Source organism: Nycticebus coucang, chromosome 14, assembly GCF_027406575.1.
Source record: "Nycticebus coucang isolate mNycCou1 chromosome 14, mNycCou1.pri, whole genome shotgun sequence".
Taxonomy (NCBI): Eukaryota; Metazoa; Chordata; class Mammalia; order Primates; family Lorisidae; genus Nycticebus; species Nycticebus coucang.
In genome coordinates this window covers 72307378-72324232 of record NC_069793.1, presented here as the reverse complement: position 1 = coordinate 72324232, position 16855 = coordinate 72307378, and the positions used below count along the sequence as shown (strand labels likewise).

At 46.6% G+C, this 16855-nt stretch overlaps 1 protein-coding gene across 4 annotated transcripts in view; it reads left to right on the top strand.

Moving 5' to 3' along the window:
- Nucleotides 1-16855, top strand: part of TENM4 (teneurin transmembrane protein 4) — a 799143-nt gene that overhangs the window by 528587 nt on the left and 253701 nt on the right. For all 4 annotated transcript variants that reach the window (XM_053561449.1, XM_053561450.1, XM_053561451.1 and 1 more), the window contains one exon: nucleotides 14141-14396. In XM_053561449.1, coding sequence (XP_053417424.1) covers nucleotides 14141-14396 — 256 coding nt within the window. The remainder of the gene's footprint in view (nucleotides 1-14140; nucleotides 14397-16855) is intronic.

The window sequence follows — 16855 nt, the reverse complement described above, 5'->3', positions numbered from 1 at the left end:
TCTGGGCACCCTTCAAGCTAACAGTGGACTCCCTCCTCCTCTCTCTGTGTGGCCCCTCTGTAGGTCTCTGCTCCACATCCCCTGGTCTCTACACCACCTACTGCCCCCTGGGGCTATCTCTTCCAGCTGGTGGGAGTTTGCTCACTCATGCCAGCCCCGCTACCTAGAAGGCCCTCTAACTCCTCTTTATCCACTTCAATTCTGCCTCTAATTCAGTGCCAAGTTCAGAGTCCTTTGTTGTTCTAGAACTTTCCCTAGACCACTCTATCTGCAAATGGTTGTAGTCTTGAGGGATATGGCTACTGCCTGAGACATGGAGCTGCATTTTCTGTGGCTATAGCAAAACACCACAGACTGGGCAATTTCTAAAGAAAATACATGTATTTCTTACAGTTCTGGAGGAAGTCCGAGGTCCAGAGGCCATATCTGCTGAGGGTCTTCTTACTGTACTGAAACATAGCAGAAGGCATTACATGGTGAGAGGGCAAGAGCATGCCAGCCAGGCCTCTCTGCCTCTTCTGAGGAAGCCACTATGGGGACAGCCCCCTCCCGCGTCTCCCTCCCCCACCCCCCACCGAGCTTATCTAATCCTAATTACCTCCCAAAGACCTCTACCTCCAAATGCCATCAACATACGTTTGGACATTAAGTTTCCAGCACATGAAATTTGGGGAACATACTCAAATCATAGCACGGAAGTTACTTCAGCCTCTCTCTCCCCCTACCTGTCAGTGTCCTGCTGTGCCCACAATTAGCCAAACCTAGCAGAAAGCCAGGGGCAAGAGAGCCCAGGGAATGCAGTCCTTATGAGTCAGCCTTCTGTGGTGGAGAAGGGCAGAGAATGATCTGAGTCTGACGATGGGGGTGGGGGAAGCAAATAGAGGATAAAGTCTTCTAGTAGCTGTTTGCTCATCCTGTGTCACTGGATTGCATACTCCCAGGACCACTGGGTCCTGTTCCTTGCATGCAGCTGGCTTCCCTGGCCCCCTCCTGCCAAATGCCTCCCAGACACGGTGACAACCTGAAAACACCCCCTTCCACATTTCCAGACACCTTTATTTGAAAACCACTGTATCATACAATGAGGCTTTTCATGCACTGTCCTTCCATTGCTGTTCCTAACACACAAAGCAATTTAATAGTCTGAGTGTCCACCCAAAGTTTTGCTCTAAATGAACAAATGGGAAAGCAGAAACAGATATATTATGACCTTGGGATGCTCTTTTTTATTTCCCATCAAGAAAATTGGAAGAGCCTTGGGGACTCCATAGGGTGGCATCCAGCCTCTGTGTGCCTCCCTTTCTGGGAGTACATCTAGGGACCCAACCTATCTGCCATTTGGAACCCCTGAGCCTGGGCCACAACACAGAAGGACTTCAGAGAAAATGAACAGACAGCATCTTGTCCAGAGAGGGAATGAATGGGCAGAGAAAAGCTCGCAAAATACACGACTCCTAGCCTCATGCTCAGACCAGTGGTTACATTTTGGACTTTACCATTTTTATCCATTCTGGCTTGGCGTAATAATGTAATATCATAATAGCAGTAGTTATCTCTAACTCTTGCACAAGACTTCACAGTTTGCAGTTTCATATACTCGTATATACATTTGACAGGCAAAGAGATTAAAACTCAGAAAGGTGAAATAAATTGCCTAAGATGACACAGCTTGCAGGAGGCAGAACTGAGACTAGAAGTCAGGCCGTCAGATCCCGCCTGCGACCTGGTGACAAAGAGCTTTCTGGCCTCTCTAAATTGGTCGTGGAGGACAAGGTTCATTAGCTTAGTTCTCAGCACTGCTACATCACCATCCCGTGTCAGTGGTAGTCAATGACATTTTAATGGAAGCCAAATAACTTTCCATTGGCATTCTCAGGCAGCTGGAGTTTTTGTGTTTTATGATAATTAAATACCATCATCTTTCATATCTGACAATCTTTAGGGCCTGATTAATGACTGCAGTGCACACTGGGGTCATCATTAGCTCCATATCAAGGGATCTTGGGGTGCCTGTCTGCCGTTTGCAGAGCTGCGTGTGGGCATCCAGCCTGGCACCCGTGGAGCCAGTGCCGGCCTTCCTTCATGGGACTGTTGACATGTTTGAGTTCTTTGCCTGAGCCAAAGTTCTGGAAGTTTATGCCTTTTTCTCATGACTGTGATCTTATAAAAGAGTAGTGATGTGCTGCACTGGAATCTTTCTACCAGCAAGGCAGGCTGCAGTCAGTCTGGGCATGCTTGGAGCCTGCCTCCACCCAGTTCCCTCCACAAAGTGATCAGGAGTCATCTTCGTGCTCTTCCCCTGCCCCCACACCACCAGCTAAAGGCCAAGTTCTTTAGCCTGGCACCTTCAAGTGGCACCCCCTGAGCCTACACCCAGTGTCTCCACCTCACCCCTAGTCCCTGCCCCTCACAACCACTCCTATACTGCTTATAAAGTGCCCCCAGCCAGCCTTGCACCCTCAGGCTTCCGAACCCTTGCATGTTCATCGTCCTGTGCCTAGAATGCCCCTCAAACACAAGTCACATATCACTTCTTGGAACTCGCCCCCCGACCCCAGCAGTCAGAGTCTGGCAGCTGTCCTCCATTCCCTGTAACACGCCAGTGGGGCTGTGGTGTGAGTGAATAAGGACTGTAGTAAGTGACACTTGGCAAGTGCTCACCATGGGATAGGCATTGATGGGAAGCACTTTATCTGTACTCCCTCACTTGGTGGACATAAGCAGAGTGCTTTACAGCATGGGCTCTGGGGCCAGCCTGCAGTGTTCAAATCCTTGCTCTGTCACTTAATGATTTTGTAACCTTGGGCAAATTACTCAGCTTTTCTGTGTCTCAGTTTCCTCACCTACAAAATGAGGAGTAATAATGGTACCTTCTTTACAGAGGTGTTACAAGGATTAAATAAGTAAAGCAACAGCGTCTGGCATGTAGTAAGCACTCAATACATGTTGACTTTGCACGTGACCCTGCACAGTCACATCTAATCTCATCAGAGTGCCCATCTGTGTGGTACCTGCTCAGTCACGTCTAACTTCATCATAGTGCCTATCTGTGTGGTACCTGCTCAGTCACGTCTAACTTCATCATAGTGCCTATCTGTGTGGTACCTGCTCAGTCACGTCTAACCTCATCATAGTGCCTATCTGTGTGGTACCTGCTCAGTCACGTATAACCTCATCATAGTGCCCATCTGTGTGGTACCTGCACAGTCACGTCTAACCTCATCATAGTGCCCATCTGTGTGGTACCTGCTCAGTCACATCTAACCTCATCATAGTGCCCATCTGTGTGGTACCTGCACATTCACGTCTAACCTCATCATAGTGCCCATCTGTGTGGTACCCTGCACAGTCACGTCTAACCTCATCATAGTGCCCATCTGTGTGGTACCTGCTCAGTCACGTATAACCTCATCATAGTGCCCATCTGTGTGGTACCTGCTCAGTCACGTATAACCTCATCATAGTGCCCATCTGTGTGGTACCTGCTCAGTCACGTATAACCTCATCATAGTGCCCATCTGTGTGGTACCTGCTCAGTCACGTATAACCTCATCATAGTGCCCATCTGTGTGGTACCTGCTCAGTCACGTCTAACCTCATCATAGTGCCCATCTGTGTGGTACCTGCACAGTCACGTCTAACCTCATCATAGTGCCCATCTGTGTGGTACCCTGCACAGTCACGTCTAACCTCATCATAGTGCCCATCTGTGTGGTACCTGCACAGTCACGTCTAACCTCATCATAGTGCCCATCTGTGTGGTACCTGCACAGTCACGTCTAACCTCATCATAGTGCCCATCTGTGTGGTACCTGCACAGTCACGTCTAACCTCATCATAGTGCCCATCTGTGTGGTACCTGCACAGTCACGTCTAACTTCATCATAGTGCCCATCTGTGTGGTACCTGCTCAGTCACGTCTAACCTCATCATAGTGCCCATCTGTGTGGTACCTGCACAGTCACGTCTAACTTCATCATAGTGCCCATCTGTGTGGTACCTGCACAGTCACGTCTAACCGCATCATAGTGCCCATCCGTGTGGTACCTGCTCAGTCACGTATAACCTCATCATAGTGCCCATCTGTGTGGTACCTGCTCAGTCACGTCTAACCTCATCATAGTGCCTATCTGTGTGGTACCCTGCACAGTCACGTCTAACCTCATCATAGTGCCCATCTGTGTGGTACCTGCACAGTCACGTCTAACCTCATCATAGTGCCCATCTGTGTGGTACCTGCTCAGTCACGTATAACCTCATCATAGTGCCCATCTGTGTGGTACCTGCTCAGTCACGTCTAACCTCATCATAGTGCCCATCTGTGTGGTACCTGCACAGTCACGTCTAACCTCATCATAGTGCCCATCTGTGTGGTACCCTGCACAGTCACGTCTAACCTCATCATAGTGCCCATCTGTGTGGTACCTGCACAGTCACGTCTAACCTCATCATAGTGCCCATCTGTGTGGTACCTGCACAGTCACGTCTAACCTCATCATAGTGCCCATCTGTGTGGTACCTGCACAGTCACGTCTAACCTCATCATAGTGCCCATCTGTGTGGTACCCTGCACAGTCACGTCTAACCTCATCATAGTGCCCATCTGTGTGGTACCTGCACAGTCACGTCTAACCTCATCATAGTGCCCATCTGTGTGGTACCTGCACAGTCACGTCTAACCTCATCATAGTGCCCATCTGTGTGGTACCTGCACAGTCACGTCTAACCTCATCATAGTGCCCATCTGTGTGGTACCTGCACAGTCACGTCTAACTTCATCATAGTGCCCATCTGTGTGGTACCTGCTCAGTCACGTCTAACCTCATCATAGTGCCCATCTGTGTGGTACCTGCACAGTCACGTCTAACTTCATCATAGTGCCCATCTGTGTGGTACCTGCACAGTCACGTCTAACCGCATCATAGTGCCCATCCGTGTGGTACCTGCTCAGTCACGTATAACCTCATCATAGTGCCCATCTGTGTGGTACCTGCTCAGTCACGTCTAACCTCATCATAGTGCCCATCTGTGTGGTACCCTGCACAGTCACGTCTAACCTCATCATAGTGCCCATCTGTGTGGTACCTGCACAGTCACGTCTAACCTCATCATAGTGCCCATCTGTGTGGTACCTGCACAGTCACGTCTAACCTCATCATAGTGCCCATCTGTGTGGTACCTGCACAGTCACGTCTAACTTCATCATAGTGCCCATCTGTGTGGTACCTGCTCAGTCACGTCTAACCTCATCATAGTGCCCATCTGTGTGGTACCTGCACAGTCACGTCTAACTTCATCATAGTGCCCATATGTGTGGTACCTGCACAGTCACGTCTAACCGCATCATAGTGCCCATCTGTGTGGTACCTGCTCAGTCACGTATAACCTCATCATAGTGCCCATCTGTGTGGTACCTGCTCAGTCACGTCTAACCTCATCATAGTGCCCATCTGTGTGGTACCTGCACAGTCTCGTCTAACCTCATCATAGTGCCCATCTGTGTGGTACCTGCACAGTCACGTCTAACCTCATCATAGTGCCCATCTGTGTGGTACCTGCACAGTCACGTCTAACCTCATCATAGTGCCCATCTGTGTGGTACCTGCTCAGTCACGTCTAACCTCATCATAGTGCCCATCTGTGTGGTACCCTGCACAGTCACGTCTAACCTCATCATAGTGCCCATCTGTGTGGTACCCTGCACAGTCACGTCTAACCTCATCATAGTGCCCATCTGTGTGGTACCTGCACAGTCACGTCTAACCTCATCATAGTGCCCATCTGTGTGGTACCTGCACAGTCACGTCTAACCTCATCATAGTGCCCATCTGTGTGGTACCTGCTCAGTCACGTCTAACCTCATCATAGTGCCCATCTGTGTGGTACCCTGCACAGTCACGTCTAACCTCATCATAGTGCCCATCTGTGTGGTACCTGCACAGTCACGTCTAACCTCATCATAGTGCCCATCTGTGTGGTACCCTGCACAGTCACGTCTAACCTCATCATAGTGCCCATCTGTGTGGTACCTGCTCAGTCACGTCTAACCTCATCATAGTGCCCATCTGTGTGGTACCTGCACAGTCACGTCTAACTTCATCATAGTGCCTATCTGTGTGGTACCCTGCACAGTCACGTCTAACCTCATCATAGTGCCCATCTGTGTGGTACCTGCACAGTCACGTCTAACCTCATCATAGTGTCCATCTGTGTGGTACCTGCACAGTCACATCTAACCTCATCATAGTGCCCATCTGTGTGGTACCTGCACAGTCACGTCTAACCTCATCATAGTGTCCATCTGTGTGGTACCTGCACAGTCACATCTAACCTCATCATAGTGCCCATCTGTGTGGTACCTGTTCGTATGTCTCTTGTCTTCACAGACTACAAGCGTCTCAAAGTCACGGACCATATTTGTTTTATATGTGAATCTCGGTGTTTTTGATCTTTCTTCTCTTCCTTTTATTGCTATCATTATTATACAGGGTATCCCAAAAGTTGCCCCCAAATTCTCCATGCTTAGGGAAAATTATAAAATTTTATAAAGAGGTGAGCGACATATACAGAGTATTTTGTAAATATTTTATAAGCTTTAGTAATGAATATTCTTTAAATAAAGGTACATTTAGCCAGAATTTCCCTATTTTCCCTCCGTATGGCAACTTTAGTGGTGACTTTTAGGACACCCTGTATATACATTTTGTAGATGAATAACTAGAGGTGAACGTAGCTGGTGGGAGACAGAGCTAAGGCCTAATCTGAGACTAAGCTTCTTTGTTACCTGTCACCCCAAATACTGGCTGCTTGTCAAGGGGGAACTTATCCTCATCTCTTAACCCTGAGCATAACAGAGGCTGTTTAATATTGCTGACTGATTAAACCATATCAGGGCCCTCTCCTTACTGTGCCTTGAACCCAGGACAGAGAGGAAGGGATTTGGGTGGCAGCCCATGCCTGGTGTGCCCTGAGATGCTTATCTAATGCAGAAAGCAGCCTTCATCTTGCCACCTGGAGACCCCAGGCTTCTAGGTAGTTACAGTGTCGGGGCTGCAGCCAGTCTTTAGCTTCTGAGCAACACATTGAGCTGAGAGCGAGGCAGCAGGTTGTCCAGAGTAATGTAATAATTTATTACTTAAAGATATCACACTTCTGTTAGATATTGTCCTGCTTTCTCTTTCACAAAATTTTTTGCTTGGATTCCCCTGTTGTGAATGCTAAAAGCAGCGGTTCTCAACCTGTGGATCAAGACCCACAGTAACTGTATTAAAGGGCCGGGCATTAGGAAGGTTGACAACCACTGTGCTAAAGTTATTGCTATAGCTATGATTTTTAGAGCTTCACAGTTTACTCATTTGACTTGCTTTTATCATAATTATAAAATAATTATCATTTTTAGAATGATAGTATTCCAAATACTATCATATTTATATTTAAATTAAATATAAATTTAAATTGCATAAAAACCCTATAAGGTAGGCATTATCTCCCTTTACTGAAAAAAAAACAAAAACAAAAAACTGAAGCTCCAGAGAAGTTAAATGACTTGATCAAAGTCACACAGCTTATAAGTGGAAGAGCCAAAACTTAAACTGAGGGCTGTGCCCTACCACTGCCTAGTCTTTTTTTTTTTTTTTAAGTTTCTTTTTTGTTTATTTATTTATTTATTTATTTTTATTTTACTTTTTTTTTTTGTAGAGACAGAGTCTCACCTTACCGCCTTCAGTAGAGTGCCATGATGTACACAGGACTCACAGCAACCTCTAGCTTTTGGGCTTCCGCGATTCTCCTGCCTCAGCCTCCCAAGCAGCTGGGATTACAGGCGCCCACCACAACGCCCGGCTATTTTTTGGTTGCAATTCAGCTGGGGCTGGGTTTGAACCCGCCACCCTCGGTATATGGGGCTGGCGCCTTACTCACTGAGCCACAGGCACCACCCATGCCTAGTCTTTTTCTATTACCTACTGTTCTGGCCAGCATCCTGAAGGTGCCTCACTACAATCTTGGATCAGAGAGCTGTAGCCAGCAATCTTCAGTGTTCAGGATTTTTGTGCAATAAAATGAAAACTATCTAAGGTTTTGGAAGGCACCAGCAACTACACATGCATATGAGAACTTGAAGGGAATAAAAAAAAAATATTCCTGGGAAACGAGGCTTGCAAAATCTAGATATGCAAGTGGCCTTTACTGACAGTGGTGTGCACAAATAACAGTAAAATGACTCACATTTGGGCTGGATTCACCATATACTTGGTAGCTATATCTGCGAGAAGAGAGTTGCAAATTGGAATTTACAGCATAGCTTTGCTAGTGTGAGGATTCTTATATCCAGAAGCAGGAGAGAAGCAATTGCTTGTGTAGGCAAGAAGCCCAACTACCTGATTTGCTGTTCTTTCCATGACATTCTGTAAATATTTACTGAGGGCCTACGATGCACTAGCCCAGCTCCGTGCTGCCACTGGGAATATGGAAATGAATGACACATGGTCTTTCCCTCAGGGCTTGGTGGGAGTCCACATTATACTCGGCACTTGAGCAAAGGCCATGGCTCTTCAGCCTCCAAAAAGTGCTAAAGTAGGAATGTGTATACCCTGTCAGAGATACGCTGACCAAGGACCAAGGAGCAGAAGTGGGTTGTTGGTCACCCAGCCAATAAATAGAAACCAGCAGGACGTTCTCTCCTAGGCCCTGTCTATCTCATTTACTGTTTTATTCCCATCACCTGGTTTACAAGACTTGGCACAGAACAGGCCCTCCATAAATGCTGAATTGAATCTGATACTCCCCGTGAAGAGGAGAGTATATATGTTGGGGAGGGGATAAAAGAGGGCTTGTCCATAGCTTCTCACCTGTATCTCCCCTCCCGGCCAGAGGAGCAGAAGGCAAGTCCATTCAGACCAGGGAAACATTTACTTCCTGGGAAGGTCACGTTTCTTTCCGGAGTTTGTGAGTAAGGCTTCCATTCTAAGCTCCAAGTAGTGTTTCCCTGGGGAACCTGGCCTTTCTTAGGCTTCTCAGGCTGTAAGAGGCGAGGGAAGGGGAACAAAGGGCTCGGCCAAAGCATCTGTAACCCTGCCTAGTACCAGTACCTGGCAAGTAAGTAAAGGCCTTTGCAGGCCAGTGGCCAGAGCAGTGGTCTCCAACCTTTTTGGCACCAGGGACTGATTTCACGAAAGATAATTCTTCCATGAACCAGAATGGGGGGCGTGAGTTAAATTCTCATAGGAGGGTGCAACCTAAATCCTGCATGCAATCTAAAACTGCATGCTCAGTTTACAGTTGGTTCTGTTCCTGTGAGAATCTAATGCTGTGGCTGATGTGACAGGAGGTGGAGCTGAGGCTGTGATGTGAGTAATGGGGAGTGACTGTAAATACAGATGAAGCTTTGCTTGCCCACTGCTTACCTGCTGTGAGGCCTGGTTCCTAACAGGCCACAGACTGGTATCCATCCTTGGCCTGGGAGTTGGGGACCACAGGTCTAGGGGGTCCGAGATGGTCTGTTATTATTTTTTGCACACAACTATACCCCACATGAGCCTCACCAGGACAGATTCCCCAGGCCACAAACATATGCTGTTCACTAGATGAATTTGCATCACCCAGCACAGAGGGGACAGGGACTTTCACACCTCCTAGAGGAAGCAAGATGGAGACACAAGTACAAATGTTCTGCAGGAGGAGATAAGGGTGAGAGGTCTGGGTTGCTTACTATAACCATTCAAGAGCAAAAGAGAACTTTGGGGAGAGAAGATCCAAGAAATCTTTCTGGGTAGAGTAGCAGTTGAGCTGAGCTTCAAAAAATAGGATTGGATCAGAATATTTCTCATCCCCGTAGAGGAAGTTAGTTTTTAGATGTCACCACTGACCTTATACTTAAAAATCTCATCATTTGGGGAATCTTAGCCCCTCTAAACAGTTTATCAAGCCAGAGCCTAGTGTCTGTCCCTACTTAGTCACAAAGCAAATGTCTATAGGCTTGCAGACCAAACTGTCCTGGCCCAGACTGAGGGTCTCTTTACTGTCTTTGGCCATGGACTCGGACATTCTAGTAGGAATCTGTGTTTTACGCAAAGGCACCATGGTTTGGTAGACCAAATTCAGGCTTTGTATTTATGGGGACCATTAACTAGTTTTGTAAGCCTGGGCTTCCTCATCTATAAAACAAGAATAGTACTATTACTGCCCTCTAGGTGTTGCTGTGAACATTAGAAAAGTTGACATGAAAGCACACCTAGTAAGTGCAAAAATGCATGGCAGCAACTATTACTATCAATGAAATAACACGCCGGGAGGAGGCTGACTCCTAGGGCAGAGGCGGGATCAAGGACTAGGTCACATTTCTCTGCTGGCCTTCTCATATCCATTAGACAGAGTGGCCCAGTCACTGCCTCTCTCTGCTCTCTGGACTACAGCCAGCAGCCTGAAAGGCGAAGGGTGGGGAGGACATTCAGTCAGCCAAGACGGCTGCTTCTGCTGCTGGCTCCTGTCACAGGCTCGCTCTGTCTCCATTAAAGTGCTGCCCAAAGACAAATAACCCGATGCTTTTCCCTGGTCCAAGGCTCAGTATACTCTGAGTGGGTCACTCAGCTAGACAAGTCTTACTGGCTTCCAGGTCCTCTCCCCTCCCAGCGGGGGGCATTCTTGCTAGCTCCCTTCTGGTTAAACATCACAGCATTGCACATCTTCAGAGGTAGCACTCACATTCTACCATCTTTCTAGGGACCCTCCTCCTCACAGTTGAGATTTCAGCTGCTTGACCCACCTGAGCATATCTCTTGGCCTGTGGAGGAAGGGTGTAGCTGGCCTGAAGGGTGTAGGGAAGGAACTGATGAGAGATGAGGCTGGAAGGTGGTGTATCGGATTCCAGAGGGTTCTGCAGGCCCAGTGCGGGCTTTACGCTGAAGGTAACAGCTTGTATCAAGGAAGTGATCTACTCAGATGGGTTTCTTTCTCTGTTCTACCCCTAACTCCCCTTCCCTAATCCCTCACCAGATTTGTTTTATAATTCTTTGACAAAAAGATTGGGTTACCTGAAAAGCTGAGAGTAATGCCTATTACTGAAACTATCCATAATACTGACTGTGCCTCACACTTGCTCATGCTTGATGGTTTCCAAAAAGCTGTCTCCTGATCCAAGGAAGAGCACAGGCTTTGGAATTTCATATCTGCCTGGGTCTGAATCCTGTTGTGACTCTCAGGCTCCTCTATAATATACAGAATTCTCCTGAGAAACAAATGCAACAGAATACTTTGTAAGCCACAAACTTCAGAAATCTTTCTTTCCCACTGGTTGCCTCATTTGATTTCACTATAGCTCTGCAGTCCCCCAAATAAACTATTTTTCCCATTTTACAGATGAGAAAACTGAGGCTCAAAAAGGTTAAGTGACTTGTCCATGATCATGTGGTTAATGAGTGGCAGAATCTAGACTAGAATCTAATTTCCTGACTTCTTCACCCCATCATCAGCTTCAAAAGACTGGGATTTCTGTGAACATAGCTTAGGTGGATAGTAAAGATTTACCCCCAGGACTTGCCTCCACCAAAAATTGTGGCAGCACCAAAAATTGCATTTACTTCATTTCTTTGTAAATTATATCCACTTAGCCACATACCCTTGGGCACTTACCTGCTTTAAGTTTTTCATCTTTAAATTGACAATAATAATACCTGTTACTTTGAGTAACTGAAGGGAGTAAAAATATTTATCTCAATTTCTTCATCTGTAAAATGGGGAAAAACAGACCCTGCTCTGTGGTAGGTTGTGAAGATTAGATGAATTAACACATGTAGAGGGCTCTGGCACATACTATGTGCTTAATAAATGTTAGTGGTGTACCACAATTTGCTAGTCCATTCGTGGGTCAATGGGCACTTGGGCTTCTTCCGTGACTTAGCAATTATGAATTGGGCTGCATTAAACATTCTGGTACAGATGTATTTGTTATATTGTGATTTTTGGTCTTCTGGGTATATACCTAGTAAAAGAATTATAGGATCGAATGGCAGGTCTATCTTTAGGTCTCTAAGTATTCTCCAAACATCCTTCCAGAAGGAACATATTAGTGTGCATTACCACCAGCAGTGTAGAAGTGTGCCCTTTTCTCCACATCCACGCCAATATCTCTGGTTTTGGGATTTTGTGATGTGGGCTACTCTTACTGGGGTTAGGTGATATCTCAAAGTAGTTTTGATTTGCATTTCTCTTGTGATTAAGGATGATGAGCTTTTTTTCATGTGTTTGTAGATCGTGTGTCTGTCTTCTTTAGAGAAGTTTCTCTTCAAGTGCTTTACCCACTCTGAGATGGGATCACTTGTTCTTTTCTTGCTAATACATTTGAGTTCTCTGTGGATTCTGGTTATTAAACCTTTATCAGAGGTATAACCTGCAAATATTTTTCTCCCATTCTGAGGGCTGTCTGCTTGCTTTACTTACTATGTTCTTGGCTGTGCAGAAGCTTTTTAGTTTGATCAGGTCCCAGTAATGTATTTTTGATACTGCTTCAATTGCCTGGGGAGTCCTCCTCATAAAATATTCACCCAGGCCGATTCCTTCAAGAGTTTTCCTGCACTTTCTTCAAGTATTTTTATAGTTTCATGTCTTAAGTTTAAATCTTTTATCCAGTGAGAGTCTATCTTAGTTAATGGTGAAGGGTCCAGTTTCAGTCTTTTACAGATTGCCAGCCAGTTTACCCAGCACCATTTGTTAAATAGGGAATCTTTTCCCCACTGAATGTTTTTAATTGGCTTGTCAAAGATCAAACAACAGTAAATAGCTGGATTCATCTCTTGGTTCTCTATTCTGTTCCAGACATCTACTTCTCTGTTTTTGTGCCAGTACCATGCTTTTTTGATCACTATCATTATAATACAGTGTCAGGTCTGGTAGCGTGATTCCTCCTGCTTTGTTTTTATTGCTGAGTAAATTGTAGTACATGTATACCATGGAATATTATGCAGCCTTAAAGAAAGATGGAGACTTTACCTCTTTCATGCTTACATGGATGGAGCTGGAACATATTCTTCTTAGCAAAGTATCTCAAGAATGGAAGAAAAAGTATCCAATGTATTCAGCCCTACCATGAAGCTAATTTATAGCTTTCATATGAAGGCTATAACCCAACTATAGCACAAGAATATGGGGAAAGGGCCAAGGGAGGGAAAGGGAGGGGGGAAGTCGTGGTGGAGGGAGGGTAATGGGTGGGGCCACATCTACAGTGCATCTTAGAATGGGTACAGGTGAAACCTACTAAATGAAGAATACAAATGTCTACATACAATAACTAAGAAAATGCCATGAAGGCTATGTTGAACAGTTTGATGAGAATATTTCAGATTGTATATGAAACCAGCACATTGTACCCCTTGATTGCACAAATGTACACAGCTATGATTTAACAATAAAAATAAATAAAAGAAAAAAATTAAATAAAAAAATAAATGTTAGTGGTGGATTTTAACCATCCAAACAACAGCATCACTCACCTTACTCAAAAGTCATCTTCGCCCTAAGTCCACCCTGTCTATAATTTCATGCACAGACCACAGTCCTCTTCCTGGCTTTTATCACCATTTTGGTAAACTATATGTTTTACATTTGTTTTTTGGTATGCTGCTTCCATTATATATATTAATATATAATAAGCGATTCTCGAATTTTAGCATACATCAAAGTTACCTGGAGGGTTTGTGAAATCAGATTATTGAACTCCACCCCAGGGTTCTCTACTCAGTAAGTCTGGGACAGGGCCCCAGAATTTTCATCTAGAACAAATTAATAAATGTTAGTGGTGGATTTCATCTCGAAGCTGCTGGTCCCAGACTATACTTTAAAAATTATGGTCCTAAAAGGTGAAAGAAACTCTGAGCAGCTGCCAACACCGACAGGCAGTAGTTTTTAATGTATGTTTCTCTCCCCTATTAGATGTCAAGCTCAGGGAGCAAAGGGAATTTTTGTCTGTTCACTGATGTATCCCCAGCACCTAGAATAGTAGCTGCTCAATAAATATCCGTTGTCCAAATGTGTATTGAATACATCGCTATTTGCCAGCGCCTGCCCACGCTGTGGTGTGCACCCTCCCGGCTGCTCGTCCTCCGCGGGGCAGTGGCCAGCTCGCTGACCGCGTGTGTTTGTGCCCTAGATCACCCTGGAGGCCCGCAGAACCACCCGCGGCTAAGGACGCCCCCGCCACCGCTCTCTCACGCCCACACCCCCAGCCAGCACCACGCCGCCTCCATCAGCTCCCTCAACCGGGGCAACTTCACTCCTAGGAGCAACCCCAGTCCGGCGCCCACCGACCACTCGCTCTCCGGAGAGCCGGCCACCGGAGGCGCCCCGGAGCCCGCCCACGCCCAGGACAACTGGCTGCTCAACAGCAACATCCCGCTCGAGACCAGGTGCGGGGTGGGCGGGGCGCAGGCGGGTGGGCGGGCCGAGCTGCGGGGGGCGGGCGCACAGCCCAGGGCTGCGAGTCTCCGCTGGCCTGAGAACTGGGCGGGGATGGGGGCGAACAGAACCTGGCCTTCGGAGCCCAGCAGACCAGGCCGGGGCCAGCGCTAGCCGGCTGCTCACTAAAGGTATGACGTTGGCCAAGACGCTGAACCCTCTGCGCCTATCCCGTGGCGACGGTGCGCGCGGGCCAGGCCCCTGGTTGAAGGAGCTGAGAGCCGAGGTGCTGGGGGCTGGCGCAGGTGTATGCCCGAGAGCCCGCTCTCTGTATGTGTGACTCCGGGGCTCTCTTTGGTCTTTCGGTGTGTGAGATCCTCACCCCTGTCTACCATTTGGCTTAGGCTGGTGTTCAGTAAATGCCAGTCTCCCCGATTTTCCCCTCCTCTGCTCCTTTGCTGCTGTTCTATCACTCTTAGACCCAAGCAAGCCCTAATAATCCCTAACAGTTAAACATCAGCTTGGTTAGAAGGACTTTCCTATGCGTGATGTTAAGTAATCCTCCCGCCTTTGCGGAGTGGGTGTTATCAGGATGATCCCCATTCGGGAATTTTGGAAGCTGAGAATCAGAGTGGGTCCATCACTAGCCAAGGAGCGCACGGGCGGTTGGTGCACAGCTGAGATTTGGAGCCCGTGGCCTGACTCCCCGGTCGAGTGGTGCTTCCCTACACCAAGACTTAGGTCTCTACCGGCGTGCATCTCTCTGCCCTCTCCCGTCCTCAGCTCGGGGACTTAGCCTGGCTTCTGTAGCTGTTTTGCTTCCTTCTGCTTAGCCACTGTTTTTCCACAATAGAATGTTTTTAAATGATTATAAAACCAAACAAGCCCACTGGAGAAAGTGCAGAAAGATATAAAAATGAAAATTAAATTTACTCATAATCCTACAACTCTGAGATAAGCACTGTTGACTTTGAGGCCATAGCTTTTCCCTACTTTCTCTAAACTAAAGATGAAGTACCCCAAGCTCTTAATCTCCTACACTATTTCTTACCTTTTCCCTTTCCCTTTTTCTTTTTTCTTTCCCTTTCCTTTCCCCTTTCCTTACAATCTTGCTCTGTCACCCCAGCTGCAGTGCAGTGGCAACATGGTAGTTCGCTGAAACTCTAAACTCCTGGGCCCAAACAATCCTCCTGCCTTCCTGCCTCAGCCTCCTAAGTAGCTGGGACTATAGGAGCATGCATCCTCCCCCAGTACATTTTGTTTATTTTTTTAGTAGAGAAGGGGTCTCACTCTTGCTCAAACTGAACTCTTGAGCTCAAGCAATCCTCCCACCTCAGCCTCCCAGCATGCTAGGATTATAGGCATGAGCCACCACACTTAGCCTACCCTATTTCTTAAAGTAGTGGGAAACATAGATTGTATTTTTCTAAACTCCTATTCCTTATTTGTAAAGAAAACAAAGGCATATGAGATTTAAGGATATAAAATTAATCTGTTCATGGACAGTATAGCCACATGAACAATGGATATGGGAGGACAGCGGGTCAAGTGCTCAGCTATCAGACTGTCACATTGACCCCGTGAAGTCCAAAAGAGAAAACCAACATCCTTTTGTTTATTTTTATTTATTTATTTTTTAGAGACAGAGTCTCACTTTGTCATCCTCGGTAGAGTGCTGTGGCATCACAGCTCACAGCAACCTCCAGCTTTTGGGCTCAGGCGATTCTTGTGCCTCAGCCTCCCGAGTAGCTGGGACCACAGGTGTCTGCCACAATGCCCAGCTATTTTTTTTTTTGTTGTTGTTGCAGTTTGGCTGGGGCCAGGTTTGAACCCGCCACCCTTGGTATATGGGGCTGACGCCCTACTCACTGAGCCTCAGGTGCCGCCCCGAAAACCAACATCCTTTTGTACCATTTTATTTCAGTGGAATCATTTTTCCAAAAGCAAATTTCTTAGAGAGGAAGCCCCCAGTCTGTTAATTAACATTGTTTCTGTGGGCATCCTTTAAAACCGCATGTGACGTTTCCCTTCATGCTTCCTTTACTCTCCTCTGTAACAGAGTCAGATAATCATATGTCATCCCACCCAGGGTGGCTTAATCAGATCTCCATTATTCCCAATGTTCTTACTGAATGACTAAACATGGCTAAAAGAAGCCAGCAACTATTCCTGGCAGTTTCTTAGTTATTGTGTTAAGACAATCATATTCTGCATTCACTAAGTTTCACATGTACCCACCACAGGTGTAATCCCACCAATCACCCTCCCTCTGCCCAACCTCCCCCCTCCTGCTCCTCCCTCTCCCCCTTCCCCATATTCTTAGGTTATAACTGGGTTATAGCTTTCCTATGAAAGCCATAAATTAGTTTCATAGTAGGGCTGAGTACATTGGATACCTTTTCTTTCATTCTTGAGATACTTTACTAAGAAGAATATGAAAATGCCAGGAATGCTATGTTAACCAGTGGGA